This window comes from Papilio polytes, unplaced genomic scaffold, assembly GCF_000836215.1.
Source record: "Papilio polytes unplaced genomic scaffold, Ppol_1.0 DF822067.1, whole genome shotgun sequence".
Lineage (NCBI taxonomy): Eukaryota > Metazoa > Arthropoda > Insecta > Lepidoptera > Papilionidae > Papilio > Papilio polytes.
This window is the reverse complement of record NW_013527137.1, coordinates 9,119,847-9,139,800: the sequence shown is the minus strand read 5'-3', so window position 1 is coordinate 9,139,800 and position 19,954 is coordinate 9,119,847. Positions and strand designations below refer to the sequence as shown.

The 19,954-nt window shown below is 33.5% G+C and overlaps 4 protein-coding genes across 6 annotated transcripts in view; 2 read left to right on the top strand and 2 right to left on the bottom strand.

The window, feature by feature from the left end:
* Positions 1-2,282, bottom strand: part of LOC106107234 (neurofibromin) — a 31,140-nt gene extending 28,858 nt beyond the window's left edge. For both annotated transcript variants that reach the window (XM_013288004.1, XM_013288005.1), the window contains exons 1-7: positions 2,132-2,282; positions 1,569-1,712; positions 1,202-1,388; positions 908-1,029; positions 691-790; positions 510-610; positions 39-188 (exon numbers count right to left, since the gene is read on the bottom strand). In XM_013288004.1, the coding sequence (XP_013143458.1) occupies positions 39-188; positions 510-610; positions 691-790; positions 908-1,029; positions 1,202-1,388; positions 1,569-1,712; positions 2,132-2,191 (864 nt within the window). In that variant the 5' untranslated portion in view covers positions 2,192-2,282. The remainder of the gene's footprint in view (positions 1-38; positions 189-509; positions 611-690; positions 791-907; positions 1,030-1,201; positions 1,389-1,568; positions 1,713-2,131) is intronic.
* Positions 2,283-2,550: 268 nt separating this feature from the next.
* On the top strand, positions 2,551-9,305 carry LOC106107312 (sorting nexin-32). Of its 2 annotated transcripts, XM_013288116.1 has the most exons (11): positions 2,553-2,733; positions 3,369-3,497; positions 3,780-3,950; positions 4,079-4,200; positions 4,449-4,617; positions 4,946-5,105; positions 5,755-5,870; positions 6,342-6,451; positions 6,559-6,631; positions 7,399-7,508; positions 8,579-9,305. In XM_013288116.1, exons 1-11 carry the CDS (start codon positions 2,728-2,730, stop codon positions 8,670-8,672), a joined length of 1,260 nt encoding a protein of 419 aa, XP_013143570.1. In that variant the 5' UTR covers positions 2,553-2,727; the 3' UTR covers positions 8,673-9,305. The 2 variants fall into 2 exon arrangements, with proteins under 2 accessions (XP_013143571.1, XP_013143570.1); XM_013288117.1 differs by lacking the exons at positions 7,399-7,508; positions 8,579-9,305 and adding an exon at positions 6,807-7,316 and having other exon boundaries at positions 2,551-2,733.
* A 1,688-nt stretch (positions 9,306-10,993) lies between these two features.
* Positions 10,994-16,299, top strand: LOC106107410 (transmembrane protein 145-like). Its single transcript, XM_013288254.1, has 15 exons — positions 10,994-11,151; positions 11,276-11,425; positions 11,602-11,738; positions 11,830-12,133; positions 12,366-12,554; positions 12,621-12,705; positions 12,848-13,069; positions 13,361-13,533; positions 13,601-13,732; positions 13,943-14,030; positions 14,118-14,191; positions 14,269-14,343; positions 14,438-14,529; positions 14,689-15,227; positions 15,629-16,299. The coding sequence occupies exons 1-15, from the start codon at positions 11,047-11,049 to the stop codon at positions 15,805-15,807; spliced, it is 2,544 nt and encodes an 847-aa protein (XP_013143708.1). The 5' UTR covers positions 10,994-11,046; the 3' UTR covers positions 15,808-16,299.
* Positions 16,300-16,792: 493 nt separating this feature from the next.
* LOC106107411 (suppressor of G2 allele of SKP1 homolog) lies at positions 16,793-19,079 on the bottom strand. Its single transcript, XM_013288255.1, has 6 exons — positions 18,927-19,079; positions 18,573-18,689; positions 18,209-18,410; positions 18,045-18,130; positions 17,666-17,770; positions 16,793-17,262 (listed from the first exon to the last, which is right to left on the bottom strand). The coding sequence occupies exons 1-6, from the start codon at positions 18,957-18,959 to the stop codon at positions 17,155-17,157; spliced, it is 651 nt and encodes a 216-aa protein (XP_013143709.1). The 5' UTR covers positions 18,960-19,079; the 3' UTR covers positions 16,793-17,154.
* Positions 19,080-19,954: the final 875 nt, after the last annotated feature.

Genomic DNA, 19,954 nt, shown 5'->3' with positions numbered 1-19,954 from the left:
TTTTCTAAACCCTGGTGATCTGGTGATCAGGTACTAACAGGGTTCAAGAGTAGCAGCATGATCTGCAGCGGCCACATGGCGACGCGCGACTTCTTGTTATCAGAGAAGCAGTCCTGTAGAAGGTCGAACAGCGTGTCGCAGCACTTGCTCAGCTCCTCGTTAGGCCGGCACTGCACTTCCGCAAACTCCTAACATACAAAACATTTAGTTGTAGTCAATTACTAGGAGACCGCTACTATTAGACAATTAAAATTATTTCTAGTAGTATTGAAGTGATAGTCATGTGAAAATCTGCTAGATATAGGCCAATATTAACATAAACTTGAACAAATTTAAAAGATCTGTGAGCCAGTAATCTGCTCACCAATTTTAGATGAATCACTGATGGCTCTATTGCTATCATGTAGATTTTGGTAAATATGGGTTTCGAGACAAAGCCTTATTAGAAGGTAAGGGATTACATTATTTTTACCAAGTGTCAGTGCAAGTTCTTGCTTAGCAAAGCTTACCTGTGGATAGGTGTCCATCCAATTCCATATGGCCTTTTCAAGGGAGGAAACCAGCACTATGTGTGCGGATTTTCTTAGTAATTTAAATTTCTGTATGGATTCTGTAAATGTCATTAATTATAGTAGCTTACGAAGAGTCTATATTAAGAGTAGATATATCTAAAATGAGATTATTCAATACCTGTTAACAGTTTTATAAGCCTCAATATGTCCACATTTATGTATTGTATTAATTCTATATCTGTGTAATCAGGGTTTTCTTCTGAACTAGATGCCAACTCCTATATGAAAAAGAAAAAATATCTATATGAAAATTGAGTACATAAAATATTAATACTTATAAAATTAATATTATTTACAGTACTTTTTACTAAATTTTAAATAAAATAAATAATTACCTGTAACCGGGCACTAATTCTATTGAAGACAGCACTAAAAAAGTTTAGACTCAAGGCAAAGAGCACTTTACTGGATAGCTGCCTCAACAATGTGTTGCTGATATTACTTTCATTCCTCATATCTAGAAAAAAAAAGATCTTTGAAGAGAAAAAGAACATTTAAACATTTCTAAATGTAAAACAAAACATATATCATACTGTCATCTCCCTCATTCCCATTTATAAAAAAGAGATAACATCAACAATGTGAACTTATGATAGTGTTAAATGAAATTGCTTTAACAAATCACTTACCAATAAATTGGCAGACCTCCCTTAGCAGTATTTTAACATTCATAGCTTCATCATATTTCGTTGTATCCTTAGGTTGTGAACTAAGGCAGATTTCTAATGTATCCAGAACAATTACAAGACTGTCATGGTAGCCTTTCTCCAGCTCTGTCTGTGGCCGGTTCACACAAGTTGATATTGTTGGCTGATACTTATGAAAGGTGAAATAAGGTGACGAGAAAAAGAAATAAATTAGTTACAAACTTATAAATCTACTTTTATAAAGTAAATGAGTGGACATTATTACTTCATTCAGTGTCTGTTAGTTGAAGTATAAGATTAGGTACAATATGTATATGAATATTAGATATATAATAGATTGTATACTTACCAATTCATTGACTCTTTGTAATATCTTTGTAAGTCCAGCTATGACCAGAGAGAATCGATTTCGACTTATCTGTACCAAGCAAGCCTTACATTGTTCTTCATTGATTCGAGAATGAAGGTTTTGAGCCCCAGTCTTGTAAGGAAGCTGAAATTTTATATGTCTGTGTTAAAGGATCTTTGTACTCTATAACATTAAAATATTTTATTTGGTGTGAAACAGTAATTAGTAAATTAATTAATTACACATCTCTGAACATTGCATTGTTCATGTCGATAACTGTAAGTAATTTTAAATTGCTAAGTATGAAATATCCAGTAGTTTTAGCGACACTGATCAATAATTCATACTTTAATCTTTGTGTAGGCGGCAATACAAGATGTGGAAGATAAATGAAAGTTTTACATGTTTATAAATTCTAAGCCCATAACAAAATCGGAAACTATTATTTAAATGATTTTAAAAAAGGCAAGAAATAAAAGTTCAACATTGTTTACATAATTAAAGAAAATATTAATTTTTAGGGTGGGTCAAAAATAAAATTAAATGATCACGAAAAAACTTACCTGCTCTTCGAATCGTGCTATCAGTGAATTTGCCCATTCTCCAGGTTTTTGCGTACCCATTTCGTAGAAATAGTATATGTTTTTCAATTAAATAAATTATAAACAACAAGTATTTTGCGCGATTCCATTTTCGTCCTTCGATTTCCGTAGTTTTGAGTGTTGTCGACATGAATAAAAAACTTAATTTGGGAGTTTTATATTGTTCCAAACTAGAATATTGATTTTAATTTTTCTTATTATCTATCGCTTATGTATAGAATTAAATACAATATCTAACTAATTTCTCATAAATTACTATGTTAATGTTTGATTTTCTTACAACGTGAAGTTGTCCAAAAACTACCGAAAGTATTGAAACCAGACTCTTTTTGCAGCCCTAGTTAAACATCAATATCGGCATAAAATCGTTATCTGATTGAACGTCCCTAGTCCTTGACTGACTGATTTTGATTGACTTTTGACAATTTGTCTTGTCCATTTAATTTGTTTTTTGTTTAGCTGAAACTAGAAAGTGCTTTATAGTGTTTTAGATAATTACAGTACGGTGCAATTTATATAATAAATTTCACGACCGGCATCTCATACGTGCTTATAAAATGATGGTAAGATTGTTATAGAATAATTTAAATCATTGTTCTCTTAATTACATTAGGGGGCGTAACCAACATCTAGCAAACTTAATTTAAATACGATAATAATAATTTGTCAACACTTATTAAATGTGAATAATATTCTTTGCAAAATAGACATCAAGTAGGTATTTTCTTCCTCAAGTTAGTGCTTATTGTATTCTAATAAGACTTATTTCGTGACGTGGATTTCGACGAGTAAAGATGTAATATTAGTCAACATTATTATCCAGCAATAACGTCTTTTGCTTATTTCCAAACTCTATATAGACACAATCAATTACGTTTATGTTAATTTACTTTTCAAGAAATATCTATGTAATTTTCTTTACTTGTAAAACAATAAAATGAAGCAATCTCTACTTATCTATGTTAGACATAATGAACGAATTCAGAATGGTCATAATGAAACAATTCTGGTACAGTCATAAGTAATTTATTGCATCATAACTTCCGATCACTGTTTGTGAATGACAAATCAACAACCTACAAATTCTTGAGACTAAATTTATGGAATAGCTCTATACATACATGTTAATGACTGAATTAGATTCAGAGTTATTGTAATATAGCTATATTATAAAATAATATTTATGTATTTGTTTCAGGACTGTGTGGAAGAAACCAACCATGATCCCCTCTCAGCCCCAGCAGTTACATCCCCTGCCTCTGTGGATACTAAGCTTGAAAAAAAGAAGCCCAATGAAAATGTATCCTTAGCCGATAATAGCTTATTAGTAAGTTGATTTGTTGTGTTTATTTTATTACTTTTAAGCAATTGATTTAATTTTTTCAAGTTAAATTGTAACTATGTACTAATTTTGAAGAAACCATCTTTAGTTATGTGAATCAAACATCAAGTATTTCAACTCACTACTTAGCACTAATTAGTAAACTTTATAATAGACATACTAATTGCAGTAGGTTCCCAGTCTAAAATCTAAGTTATTAAACATTTTTACCTAGTTTCAGAGTTTGTATTTATTTGGTAAATTATATCTATAATAATGTTTCCACAGGTAGATATTTCAGATGCTCTTAGTGAAAAAGAGAAGGTGAAATTTTCTGTCCATACAAAAACAACTCTACCAGAATTTCAGAAGTCACAATTTTCGGTAGTGCGTCAGCATGAAGAGTTTGTTTGGCTCCATGATAGATATGAAGAGAATGAGGAATATGCTGGTTATATTGTGAGTCTTAATACAATTTAGTTCAATTAAAAAGGTTGATGACCGTAAAGGTTATTTCTTTTAATCTTTTTTTTGTGACCAGTATTAATTTGTTTTTCTACAAAATTTAAAAATATATATCTATTCAGATACCCCCAGCACCACCAAGACCAGATTTTGATGCATCCCGTGAAAAGCTTCAGCGCCTCGGAGAAGGGGAGGGTGCGCTAACAAGAGAGGAGTTCCTCAAGATGAAGGAAGAGTTAGAGGAGTGAGTGCTATTATCATAGATATTATTTATAAAAAAAACTGTTTAATATTGTAATTCACACATTAATCAGATTTATAATGTATGGAACACACAAAATGGTGTGAAGTAGCAGTATTTCCCAAACCAACACATTCCTTAACAAAATGAAAAAGCAAAGTAAATTTATAATTGTCTATTACATCTATCTGCAGTTACTTTTAATATACTGTATAAAAGAAAATATCTTATTTTCATATTGTATGTTTTAGTGAATATCTGGCAACATTCAAGAAAACCGTAGCGATGCATGAAGTATTCCTGCAGCGTCTCGCTGCTCACCCGGTGTTCAGGAATGATGCTCATTTACGTGTCTTTTTGGAATACGAGCAGGATCTATGTGCTAAGCCTCGAGGGAAAATGGACCTTATTGGTGGATTGGTACGATTCTCTTTCACTAATTTATCACGAATTTTTTTAGTTGATATTAGACTCCACAAGTATTTACACAAAAATGTGTCATATAAATGCAAAAGTTGAGATAGATGGATGAATGTATATTTGTTAGAGCTTGTAGCGTAAACGGCTGAATGTATTTTGATGAAATTTAGTATATATGTAGAGGATAGCATGGAAGAACACATACTCCCTTTTGTTTTAGTAATTCCACGCGGACAGAGTCGCGGGCAAATGCTAGAATGGATATGAAGATAAGACTAATTACTGTGTTTAATTTTATCTATGGTAGTTCTTTATATCATGTTTATAGATGAGGTCTATGACAACAACAACAGATGAGATCTACTTGGGCGCGACCGTACGTGACGTCAATGACTTCTTTGAACAGGAAACTGCTTTCCTACAAGAATACTATTCACATCTCAAAGAAGCTGTTGTTAAAGTCGACCGTATGACAACCAAACATAAGGGTGAGAATTAACTAAACTTTTACTTTGTAATAAAATGTTGAAAGATAAAGCTCTTATAAGAAGTAAAATTTAATATGAGTTATTATCGGCTGAAACAAATGTTAATCACTTTGTATGTCAATATTTTAATGGAATTTTAAGTTTAATGTGGCCTTATCATTTAAGATAGTCTTACACATGTCTTTATCACAATGATAAAGAGTGGGCTCACAACTTTGACTAAACTATCGCACAACTGTTTTTCGATTGTCGATTGTTACACAGACAATTCCACTGTTTGGTTGCACAAATAAAAATCGAGTAGTGTGCGCACCATAGAAACTCACAGGACAAAGACTAAATAGTTGTGCAAAAGTTTAGTCAAAGGTGTGCGCGCGCTCTATTTAGTCTACTAACGTGATTTTCGATTTTTCGAATTTCATATGTACATAATTTACCCGACGTTCTTTCGGAGAAATAAAATATCGTTACGACACTTGGACATATCTGTAAAGAAATTCAAATACATGTGTGAAGTCAATCCGCAGTGGGTCAGCGTGGTTGACTATGGCTAGTCACCCAAACTTAGGGCTTCGAGCCCCTCACTAGGGATGTATAGTGAGCTGGTGATGATGATGTAAAGTAGTAATACAAGATGGTGCATGTACAGAGGTAGCGGACGCACACATCAAGTTGTCGTCATGCCTGACGCAGCTCGGCACCAGCGAGCAGCCTGCCACTGAGCGCTTCCTCACGCGCGCTTCTGAGACATTCGAGAAGTGCAGGGTGATTACTTTTATTACAACTATTTCTGTTTTTACTAACACTTTATAATATACTTGAGTCGAGTAGTTCTTTCATAATAGTATACATTTAGTATGCAACACTACACTAAGGGGCACCGTAATGACTAGATGTTAAATCTATACTATCTACACTAATGTTATAAAGAGAAAAGATTTGTATTTTTTTATGTATTGAAATAAATCAAAAACTACTGAGCCAATTTCGAAAATTCTTTCACCATTAGAGGTATTTTATCTGTGAGTAACATAGAGTATATTATATATTATTTTTTAATACCACGCAGACGATGTAACGAGCAATAGCTAGTGAGTTATAATCTGTGTTAAATACCATCAATATCATGGTTTCAGAAGACCTCTGGTCGCAGAGACAAATTGGGGACAATACCTCTATTTCCATATAATAAATTTCTTTTTCTGTACTATTTTAATATTTGCTGGTACTTTATAGAAAATTGAAGGTCGTATGGCGTCAGACCAGGATTTAAAACTGGCAGACACCCTGCGGTACTACATGCGTGATGCTCACGCCGCTAAAGCCGTCCTCGTCCGGAGACTGAGGTGAGTTAGATTAGCAGCATTTAAATTGGCACGTAAGGTGTAAGAGTACAAATACAGCCGAAGTGCCAACTTAAATTCCCGGTAACATTATATATACTTTGTTTTAGATGTCTGGCAGCTTATGAAGCAGCGAATAGAAACTTGGAGCGCGCTCGAGCAAAGAATAAGGATGTTCATGCAGTAAGTTATTAACAATTGAAACACACTATATTTTATACACTTCTACTAAACACATTAACCGAAAGCAATTAATCAATCTTTTCAACCATTTAACTTCATATTTCACTGCACATATAACAATTACGATTTTTTTTAACAGAGAAAGACAATTATAAATTAATTCTTTAAATTATAGTTTTCATATATCTTGGCTGTTTTTAACTTCACACGAGTCGCTGCACAGAGGGCTATTTTACGTGTGATGGGACGTAGTGCGGTGCGGGGAGACAATACGGACCTTGAGCCGCCAAGATATTTGAAAAGCGTAATACTTTTTATATAAAATATTGTCCATGTAAACATTATTTGTATCAATTTATACATATTCTTTTTCACAAATTGTTTTGTGTACTATTCACATAATGATTACTTTCCCGCTCACTCAGCCGATGGAGGTGCAAGAGGTAACACGCTTTGATCACCTTACCCGCTTGTCTCACATAATATTCCATTAAAACCGCAATACACGGACTGCTGTATTTCTACCGACTACAAAACAGTTCGTGTATGGTGGAATTTATAAGATTTATTTGTAAACATTATGCAACAAATTTCTAGTATAGTCTAAATCGTAAATAAGGAGAGATGGTAGCATCTATTACTTTAGACTTATCCAAAGTAATTTTTATATCTATCTTATGTTTTTCTATTCTTCCCCCCCCCCTTTCGCTTCCTCCCCCTGGTGACGTCAATGGAAATGAAGATTTGACTTATTTTTAAATATTTAGGCAGAGCAAGTGCAAGCAGACGCATGCGCTCGATTTGAGCAGCTATCGGCGCGCGCTCGCGAGGAATTGCTAGATTTCCGTACAAGGCGCGTCGCTGCTTTTCGAAAAAGGTAAATTCAAAACTTTTCAACCAATTACTCTTAAGAAAATCAGTACTGTGATTCAGAATCAGTGCAACACTAGATTATTTGCATATATGTCCCATCCCTATGACAGCTGTCAATGTCATTTAGACGTATTAGAATAGCGCGTCATTTTGGCGGGAGTTGTGGTCTGTGTTGAAGTTAATTACGCTGTTACAATGGGGATGTTTCCTAATTTTTGGAATAGCCTTTATTTTGTAGATAAACCGTGTATGAAAACGAAAAAAAATAGTATAAAATATAATACTCATTATTTCAATAAAAAAAACACGTAAATAAAAACAACTCTTTCATTTCCCCCCAAAACGTCCCATGACGTCACTTCTTTGCATACGAACCTCGCGTCACGGCCTGTCACTGTCAATTTGAAAGAACCATTGATGGATAATACTCGTAAATTTTTGTTGTCTAAAGTTGTTTTTAGTAATGGAGATAAAAATGAAAAAACCAAAATGAACAGAAGGTGATACTTTTAACGTATTAATTACACTTGTTGCTTCTCGTGGAAGATTATGTTTGTGTGTAAACAGTGACTGCGTCCTACACCAGTGTGACCAGGTATGAATTAAATTGTACTATAAGCTACTCTTATGAATTTTGATATATTTTTCTTTTGTAATATTCATAAAATGTTTTGATCATAACTTATGTCGTAATAATAAAAACACTCAATAATGGAGTCCTCATAATATAAAACACGCAAACTCAATTATTACAATCATTTAGAAAAAAATATAACTACAAAATGCACTGACATTCACTGAAGTTGGTCACACTGCCATGTTATATGCGAAGAAGTGACGTCATTGGTGTTTGAGATCGAGTAATGGAGGGTAAAAAATATTGCAGCGTTTTTAAATTATATTTAATTTGAGACAAACATTCAAGGTCTCTAAATGTTATTATAGGTTATAAAATGCTGTCTTTAAAATATTAAACATAACTTTATTTGGATTTGTAACATTAGGAAACATCCCCATTATATTAATGTCTAAAACTACTTAATATAGAGATATGTACTTAAATACGGCTTTCAGTTTAATCGATCTCGCGGAGTTGGAGATAAAACATGCGGCAGCTCAGCAGGAACTGTTTAGGAAGTCTCTGCAGATGTTGAGGGAGTGTCAGTAACTGGCCACGCCCACTGAAACAAGGCATGTATGTAAAGGTACAGAATTGGTTTGCACCATATCTTGCAAATTCGTTTGCATTACTTACGTTTTTTTCATTATATTTTGGCTAGTAACATATAACTTTTGATTCTTGTTAATGTCATTTTATTAGACAAAAAAACAATCATTTATTTCTGTTAAGGACATTAACTCCTTATTATAAACTTGTGTTTTATGAATAAATAGATACAATAGTTTGATTGCCTTGTTCTTTCCATATGTATGAATTTATAGTGACATTGACAAGATGCAAGTAGATATTTCAGCTATCAATTTTTTGTAACTTGATTTTACTGTTAGCGTAAGTTTGCCGATGACACCCACAAACATCAACCGTGTTCGTCAGCTGTTAACGCGTGACGTCATGAGTTCATCGGCAAAGCTACGCCTAAGTAATATGTATATTTGTACTATTTGTTAGTCGTAATTTGGTGTCAATAAGTTGATCTGAAGATAAACGTAAATTCCACTGTTACATCTGTCTAAATATGTTCTCTCTTTTTGAGCGGGCACGTACCTTTGACTAAACTATCGCACAACTGTTGTGCAATTGTCGAAATTGCAGCCAATTTAACTGTTTTGCATATCTAAAAATCGAGTAGTGTGCGCACCTCCATATAAGCTTATAGGAATCAAAGAGTGACTAAACAGTTGTGCGATAGTTTAGTCACAGGTGTGCGCACGCTCTTATTTTAAAGATGACTATAAGTTGTGCGGTTTTGACAGTGGAAATACACGATTAGACAATACAAGTGGCCAACAGCAGCCAAAATACTTTTAAGTAAAGTGCAATATGAAGGATGTATAGACGTTATTACTGTAGGTTTTGATTGCCGTGACTTGTATTGAAACATATTACTATCCTTTTTTTTTGTTGAATAAACAGAGACGTGTGTCAATACAAATGTCACGGCATTCGCAACTAGGGATGGGTCGTTGACGGTTTTTTCGTTATTGAAATGAAACCGATAATTTGCTTTTTTCGACTAGTCAAACTAAAAGGTATAACTTGAAGATTGGTGGCAAAAAGACGACGAGTGATTCCTATGTGAAATTTATGTCAAATTCAACTAGTTAAACGAAAACAGGTCAAGGGGTTTAAACCTTGAAGGGTCAATAACGGTGGAGATAACTAGTATGTTAAACTACCATCCATCCCTAGTCGAAACCTAGGATTTAAAAGTGTCTTCTCTTTGAAACAATAAAGTCGACACGACTGTATGTTGTATTTCTTTTGGATATTTCTATAAATATTATAAAGAGTTATTGTAAGATAAAATTATTTAGCACTACTGTATGTAAAAAGATTTTGCAAATACATATAAATCCCGAAATTATCCCATATTTCTAAAAATAAGCAATACTTTTGTGTTTTTTAATATTGCAAATATCAAAGTATACCTTAATGATTTCGACTTTTAAGTTAAATAAATTAATTTTATGTAGTATTGTGTTTCTGATACTATTTTTGGTTTTCGTTATTTTAAGTGATAATAAAATGTTAGGAAACTTTGTCGCTAATTATTTTTCTGCATAATTTTCTATAAGCCGCGCGGACCAAAAGTATATTTTAGGTTACTACATTAAGTGTAATTTGTGCTAATATTTTATGATGATTTTATTCAATCTCACATCGCCGAGGGATAACGGGCGTCATAATATGCAAACATATACTATGTGTGTACATAGCCTATACTTTTTTTTACTTTTTTTAATTTTGCAAAAGAGTATACGCTCAACATTCCCTCTCGTTTTGGCTATGCAAGAATGTATCGGTGCGGGGTCTTGTAAGATGTTATTTTTAATCTGTTTAAATTTTAAGAAAATATACGAATCGAAAATATATGAATACACGTTTTTTATTTAAACACTCAAGTATCCCAGTCTGTTGTTACGTAGTAGCGAATTACACTGCATTAAAAAGGGAGGTCCAATGTCTATGAGCGCGTCCTTTACAAGCGCGTTGCCATGGTAACCGATAGTCGACAACAAGTTTTATTTGAAAACAGTCAGTCTTTAAAGAATTTCTTAATTTTAATGGTGTTAAGTCAATTTACATGCTCAATATTTTGTAAGATAGTTATTTCCACTCCTTTAGATATTAAAAATATTTTTATTACGGTACATTTTCTTAAACATGTAATAATCTTTATAGATTGAACTTAAATGTAAGTAAATCAATTATATTAAGAATTTTACGAAGTTTATACCTAATCGTTCTAATTTAATAGATCGATATGCAATATTTATTTTATAAAGGAAACTTTGAGGTGTTTATAGGTGTTTGATGTCTATACACATAGTCATTGTATAAATATATTGTAAAAATCAATATGAGCGCGTCGCCGGGAAGATGTTTGATCCTGTATGTATTGGCGGGATCGTTACTAAGCGGGGCTCACGGGAAGTGGGTCGAGGGGCATGTTGATACTAAAGAAGTAAGTATAAATAGCAAGTTAAGCAAACTTAGTTAAAGGAAATAGTTCTGATTTACTGCAGTCAATTATTTGGTAAATAAGGGTGTACGGTAATTGTAGCGATTTCAATTTGAATACATTTCAGAATTGGGCATTCCTATCTCGCTTTTGTTTCCTATCATTGGAGGGACAATTTGAATATTTAATAGAGTTCGAGCGAGACATGGGCATGCCGAACTTGCTGCTTTACTACGATGATGAGAGTCAATGGCCATCTGTTTATCACAGCAGTATGGTGAGTTTATATCATATGGCAGAGGAATTCAATAGGTTTTTTTTTTTAATTAAACCAATTAACTATTACTAGATTTGGTAACCATAAAGTATTACCCAAAGTCATGACAAAAGACTAAACTGAAAAGTAGCTTTTTCTTTTGCAAATATGTTTTTTTTTATTGTTATAATTTGCAGTCGTGTAAGGAACGAGAAGCAGTGCTAAATAAGAACGGACAAAATCAAATAATTAAATTATCTCACTGGTATCCTGATACGGAATATTCTGGATGTATAGTTTCAAGAGCTAACAAGGAACTGCCGGCGTCGAAAAGGTTAACATTTTTTAACATTAATGAAGAAGTAAAAAATCTTTTGTTTAATATTCGTTATTTTATAGCTTACTACAATGAAACATTTTTTCAGTTCGACAACTACAAAACCTACGACAAAAAAGAATATTCAAACAACTAAAAGTCACAAACTCGAGCCTCCTTTGAACACTTCGTACTACGATCAATTTCTGAAAGCGACCACACCTAACCCTAAGACCACCACAGTTGATATAAATTCATCAACTTGGTTTGAATTGGTACCAACTGGCGCAATTAATCTATCGACAGTATGGCCTGAAGACGAATGGGAAACTATTAATCCTAATGAAAATGATAGTCCTTCCGAAAATTTAGAAGATGTTGAGATATTATTCGACAACACCAATAGTAGTGGGGTAAGTGTTACTATAGATTTCGATTGCCAACAAAAACGTATTGTTATCACAGTCTATTTCAATGAAAATGAAAGGGATGACGAAGTTTGTCGTGAGTGTTTTGACTGTGTTTCTATTAAATTACATCAAAGGTATCTGTTGTCATCATAGGACCCACAGCCGCGAATATGTCTGATTTCTTTGAGCTTTATGTATGCAACTTAAAATATTTAAATATTATATCATATTGCAGCGTAAAATAAAGCGTTCAACTATGGAATTATACGAGCGGTATAAACGTAGGCGACTGAGCTCCGTGGGCGAGGGCGGGGCGAGCACGGGCAGAGAGCGCCTTGTCGTCTCCTGCCACAATTCTAGAAGATTCCGCTCAGCGAGGGAACGCTGGTGGTTCATTGCGATCAGTAACTGCAATAGCCCTAAGGTACATCCTACAATATTAAATTTAATCTGATTATTTATTACAGGGGTTATATCTGATTTGTTACAGGGGTTGGATGTGAGATACAAGTTTTTGATGACTAATGGACCAGATGGAGACTTTTGGCATAAACATTTCTCGGCCGACGAGTTCTGTAAGTTTTATAACTAATACCTATGTATGTGATTAAGGAGTGATGACGGAAGTAGGATAAAGGGGGGAAGTAGTAAAACATGCTTTTTTGCATTATCACTTTAAGAAGTTAAACATCGAGTTAACCAAAAATCTCTTTCTAGATGTCCTGCCTATCCTAATAGCGTATACATTCGCGTACGTGCTGCTGATGGTGGCGGTAGTGATGTGCAGCGTGGAGTTGCGCTCCCGCCACCTGCTGCACTCCACTTACAAGCTGTTCCTACTGTCAGTGGTGAGCCAGCATACTGGTGTGTTAGTGCAGACTCTGGCTGCTATCAGATATGCAGTCAGTGGTGTGGTATATATGACTGCCAGGACTGCGGGTAAGTAATAACGTCTGTAAAACCATTAAATCAATAAGTAATTTATCTACTACCTTTCGCTCGCGACCTCGTCCTCGTGAAATTAAAAAAAAAAGTAAATAGCGTATGTGTTCTTCCAGACTATCCTCTACATCAATGCCAAATTTCATCGAGATCCCTTCAGGAATTTAGGCTACGAACTCTAACAAACGTTTTAAGGAGTATGAAAGGGACAACACAGGCAACACTTTTCCGCCACTGGAACTGTCCATAATTGAAATCGTAAATAAAGTTTTTTGTTACATGTCCTAGGTCAATTCCTATGTGGCGTCTCTGAGATGACATTCCTTTTGCTGCTGGTGTTGATGGCAAAAGGTTACACAATCACACGCGGCCGGCTCAAGGTCGGCTTCACAGTCAAGCTGACTGTCTTCATGTGCTGCTACATCGTCACTTATATCGTACTCTTTGTATATCAGGCTAAGGTAAAAGATTTAATAAGTTTGTATTGTGAGCGTCTGGGCAGGAAATATAAGTCCTCGATTGTAACAGATGTTCGACCCTGGTGAGGTGCTGTACTTGTACGAAAGCCCTGCGGGGTACGGGCTGATAGTGCTGCGTGTGGCTGCTTGGGCCGCATTCGCATATGCTACGTTCTTCACCATCAGGAAATATCCCGATAAAGTGAGCTAACACATGATGCAATGTATAATATGCTTTGTATTTGTAACGCAATCTGCTTTAGAACCGCATATGCCTAAAAAGTATTGTTTGCTATTTGTAACGTGTTACATCTTATACAGTTAGCTTAAATATGTAAATTAAAAAAGATATAAGAATATTTTTTGTAAACTGAAAGGATGTTTGTTTTTGAATATAATGTTTTCGTTTCAGAACACATTCTACTGCCCTTTCTTTATTTGTGGTACGTTATGGTTTTATGCGGGGCCTTTATTTATATTGACTGCGAATTCATACATAGGTTAGTTAATATTTTGATCTTTCAATATTCAGTAAAAAGATAAAAATATACTGTTGAGCACTTTTTTTTAATTATATTTTTTTCCAGATAAGTGGGTGCGGGAAAGCGTAGTAATAGCTGTATTACTGTTTATAACATTTACTGGACATATCATGTTTTTGGTAACTCTTCTGATAATAAATAAATATAATGAGTGACGACTGATTTTGGTAGTTTAATTTTTTAATTTGTTTTACAGCTATTGACGCTGCCAGTATTTGCAAATAAAAATTTCCCCTATCATGTTAGAACAACGCAGATAGGAATTATGGAGGTAAAATTTTGTATTGTTTAAATTAATTATATTGATTTCATTGGATTAGAACAAAGAAAACATTCGGTAAACTCGTTTGTATTTTTTTTTTCAGGTAACCGGAAACTCGTCTCTGGATGGATTTGGTGCCAATGCCTACCATCCTTCTAACGGAGTACCACAGACTGTTATTATACCGCTCACAAGGTAAATATCTGCATTTACATCAAAATGAATATTGTAATATTGATATGGTACTCACATTGAAATCGATCCAAAATCGCAGTTTATTGAAAAATATCACTTAATATAGTGTTTGTTTTCTTTTCTATTGTGTTTTGAACATATGAAAATATCATTTTACAGACGTACAGAAGAACTTATAGGTAATATGTACAGTCAATACATGGCGTCAGCACCGCCATTGTCTTTAGAAAATGAGACACCAAAACTAAACGGATATTTGAAAAGAACCGATTCGAAAAGATTACAAAATAGTCTCACACCACAAGATAGCACAGAAACTAATACATCTGACGATATAACGCCGCAAATGGTTAAAGATAATGATAAAATATTCACAGTTGAAAATCAAATGGCGAAAATCGGCTCCTTAACGCGGGAAGAAACATCTTTAAAAGAAAACTCTTTAACCAGAGACAATCAATCCATGAATATGTCAAAAACTTACACAGATAATATAATCAAAAGCACCTCACTAGATGGCGTTGAAAAGCAAGTACTAAATATCGATATTGCAACTCGAAATGATTTACCCAATGTACTAAGACCAAGAAGAAATATATTGGAACCGATAAAGAAGGAAGATGTGCCTTCTTGGTCTTTAGCTAAAGGGCCTTGTGTAGTTGCAATGCAACGGAAAACAAACAGTGTTGATAATGAAGGTAAATATATTCTTTATTTCAATTAACAGGGAAAATTAAGTAAAAGGGATGTCAATTCCATATATGCCGGCGATATTTGATTTTTTAAATTCTTTTGGAGAAATTGTGACATAAAACGAAATTATGATTTAAAATTAGGGTAATTAGTAATTGATATTTAAATTTTTAACATAAGTAATTTAAAGTTAGCGAATTTTAGCGTAAATTGCATTTGTCCTATGGTTAGGAATTTGGATTAAAATCTGGTATAGGTCTGTAATATCAAATCTAAACATTTGGCCAGTACAGTTGGCTCACAGGCGCTAATTAGTGTTATTATACCAGTTGTATGGTGCTGATTTTGAGTGCTACTGTCCTACTATACTGGTATTGTTGGTTTACTAATAATGTTACGTTTACAGAGCACCCAGAGTCCCCTAGCGGCAGCTTACTGCTTACAAACGGTAAGAAAGTACCGCCCGTTAGGAATGGCCTGCGACAAACGTCCGGAGAGATATCTACAATACATGAAGGACATATACAAAGCTATCAGAATTCTGTCAGCAAAGCAACGCTGGATCTATTTAATGCTAGTAAATAAGACTTGATAAGTACAAATATTAACATTAAGAGTAAATTAACGCTCTGTGTACACGAAAACATAACACTTTTGAACTACGTTGTTTCTTTTTTCAAACATAATAAGAGGAATGGCAACATTGTTGTTAAAAGATAACGACAGTGTAAACTTAACGAAAGTACGATAATCTATACAACGTCGGAATTCATTAAAGTATTGGAATAATCTTTTTGCACAGTAAAGTTTTTGTGTCACGTTATTGTGTATGTATTGTATTCGTAAATTTTCTGTCTCTACTGTTTGACTGTAATTGTCTTATTTATTTTTTAAGGATAATTGTAAATGTACATGTTTGTATTTTGTGTAATAGACTTTAAAGTAAATTATTTAAAATGACTTGCGTGTTTTAGTGTAGTTAATAACTAGTATAAGTTAAGTCTGTTTTATAATTTTAATGAGGCGTTTAGTCTAAGTAAAATTTGTGTATTAAAACATGATCTCAATTTCATTGCCATTTTGTGTAATTTGGTATTTCTAGTCGATAAAGGTAAATACAACACTTTAGTTTTATTTTTTAAGGGTTGGTACAAATAAAACAATATATGCTATAGTTATGTATTATTATATACGACTTGCAGTCTTATTACAACAATTCTAAAATAAACATTCCTACACACTCATTACTATGTAATATTTCACTTCAATTAACAATTTAACTCAATCATTGAAGGCAGGAAAGAATCGCAAAGCTCAGATTCGTTAAAAAAAGTTATATACGCTTTAAGCAATTTCTAGACGAAAAAACTATAAAGAGATTGCTAAAATTTTTTAACAATCTATTCATTTAAAAATAAAGTTTCTATGCGACATATAAAATATTTTTAAACAAATATTCTTATGCATTTTATAATCAGTGTATAATGTTACATTTACTTTAACTAAATAAAGAGATTAAATTGTTAATTATCCAGTTTTGCTGTCAAATAAAACATAATAAACATCTCTCCATCATCTCCATTTTTAGTAAAAAGATAAAATTAAATGGTATAACTCAATACTTATAAATAAATTACAACTATCTTTCACAACAGAATTAAACAAGAAAAGTCAAATCAATATTTGCTGACAGATTTTATGAAAATACATATAGTAGGTGAAGCAAAATGCTAAAACCTTTATTAGATTAGTATAGTATGTTAAAAACATCTCAAGTAGTGTATTATTTTATATTGAATCCTATAATTGATTAATGCATAGGAAATAGACAATGAAATATAAAGCCTACATACATCTAATAGTGAGTATACTTTGGCAGTTACCACTTACTGTGACAAGGAATTAATTCCTTTTGAATATTCCACCATACATTTACGACTCCCATTTCTTGAATTCCAGTCCATCGGGTGGCTTCACTTCAACCTTCTCCTTTGACACCTGGTTCCAATTTGTGCTCAGCACAGTACCACCCGATTCCACCTGAAAATAAGTCATTGATAAAACAGTACCCGCTATGTCATAGTGCTAGATTGAAAATTATGAATTAAAAACACAATTTTAGTTTAAAACTGAACATGTATACTAATACTGCCAGATTAAGAGTTACAAAGTTTCCTTTATTATTATGGAAGTTTTCTGACAATAAAGACATAAAAGGGCCTTATAAAGTAGACAAGATGGATTGTGTAAAATGACGGATGATATAAATGTAAGGAAGAGCAGCACATACTATGCAAACCCTCCATAGGGACAAGGGCAAGTTGATGATGAACAGGGCTTAATAAAGTTTTTTCAATAAATGTAAGAGAACATTTTTAATTAAATGAAAAATCAAGATAATTCGACAGCTAGCTATCACTTGGTGCTTGTCAGGTATACTTACATAGCTCTTGTTCATAGCACGGCGAACTTCATCAGAACCCTCACCATATATCTTCTGGAACATGGAGTTCAGAGCTGAATCACCTGCATCTTTCTCTTCTTCTTCCTTTAAATAATTGCAATAAATTAATTTACATACAGTGCACTAAACTTGAAAGTACACTTCAAAAAATGTTGGATGAAATGTGTTTTATGTGTGCTCCTAGAATCCCCACAATATAATTGGCTAATAGTTTATTTTGGTTCTGAATCAGTATGGGTATTTGCAAATCACATTAATTTTGACTTGACAGTCCGATACATGCCAATTATTAGCTGATAAGAAATCTGTGATTTCCGGGGTTTTTAGAGTACCAACAACTTTATTTAAACTATCTTACCATCTTCTTAATATCCCTTTCAATTTTGTCCCAATCTTTTCTAAAGAGCTTGGTTGGTTGCTGTGGTCCAGATGCATCAATAACGGCTAAAAAAAAAAGAATATTCTGTTAAAGGTACCTTAGGCAGTTTTTTTTATTATTAAGATATCATAGACTTTATATACCTTGTGGAATAGCTTTAATCTTCTCCTCTTCACCATCACCTTCAAGCTGAGTCCAGCGGACACCTTCCTTCTTGCGCAGTTTCACTTCTATCTTAGAGGGAGTGACCACATATGTGGACATGGCAGGTACAATCTCATGTGCCAGCTCAAGTTCCAGGCTGTACTCTGACTCCGAGTCAGGAATCGCACTTGATATGGATACCTGATTAGGGATTGTTAAAAAAATAGTAGCTTTTTCTTAAGACTCAATCCGCACAGAATTAAAGATTGTCTAGTAATAAATATAGTTAATGTTACTCAGTGACAATCTGACTTTCTATTGGTCAAATATTTTTTAATTTCTAAATATGAGAAAAATACTTACACTGCGGTCTCCATAGTGAACTTTCACTTTGTTATTTGGAGCATTCTTAAGGAGAACCGTTATGATTACTTGGGAATCAGTCTGGTACCAGTCGTGTTTGATTTTTGGATGCGCAGCCTGTAAAAAAAAAATATTTACCAATATTGACATGCAATGTAAAGAACAGTCAAAACTTTAATAAGCATGTTTCCTAGACAACTTTGAATTCTCCAATTGCAATTCATATGTAATACTTTTTTATTTCGTGTATTTAGTAATTTTACCCTAAAGTATGCATATTTCTTAAATTTCGCTATCGATTATAGAGAAGCAACATGCGCCCGGCTTTCTGTATATACTAATAATAGAACCAACCTGAGGCGGCGGAGAATCTTTTGCGTCACTCATGATTATTAAAGATCCCAAAATATTTAGTTCAGGTGCAGAAAAGGCATATATTTTGATAAAAGCAAAAACGATAACAAAAGCTGCTGTCCCGTCGACTTTTCTAGATCTGAATTTTAAATGTCATTTTTCTGTCATTCGCAAAATGGAGAATCAAAATCGATAAGTTAACTCGATTTTTTCGAAATCGATTCAAGAAGCTTTTATCCAAAGTGGTTTTGGGAATGTGGCTCTTAGCTTTTAGCTACTACAAAATTAACGCGTAAGACAAGAAGTTAACTTGTAAATAATTTTAAGATGAAAAATTTCTAATACCTAAGATGATTTTAAGTGTGTTTCACTTTAATAAGTTTTAACGTGACTCGGAATGTAATTCACAAATACTTCTGTCTTTTATTTTCAGAGTAACAAAAACTGAAAGCAAAGTAGAAGTGAGATGTTTTTTAACGGTACAGTGTATTAGGTACATAAAACCATACACTCTTCTTTCTTATAACCTAACTTGCTTTTTCCGTGCGGTTTCATGCGTACTATGTTATAGAAATTTTACTTCATTTACATTTTGTAAAACTTTGCTGCTATTGGCTTTTTTTGTCACTTTCACGTTTGATGAGTTTGTCCAATTTAATCGACTCCTAAATTAAATAGCGTAAAATATAACCGTCAGAGTGTCCTAAGTGTAGTTTTTTTTAATATATTTTTTTAGAAATATGCAGCGATTACTGACATCCTTCATTTTTTTTTATAACAAGGTGGCAAACGAGCAAGCGGCCACCTGAATCCGCCAAAATGGCGAAGCGACATCCGCAATTGCAGCTGCGTTGCCTACCCTTATATATTTCCCCTTCATATGCATCTCCTCCACCGTCAAATCCACTTCCCCTTCCCATCCTCTCCTTATAAGAAAAGGGTGGTAAAGGGAAAGGGACTTAAATTAGGCCTATATGAAAAGCAATAATAATAATAATAATGAAAATGATAGAATAACCAGCAATCGA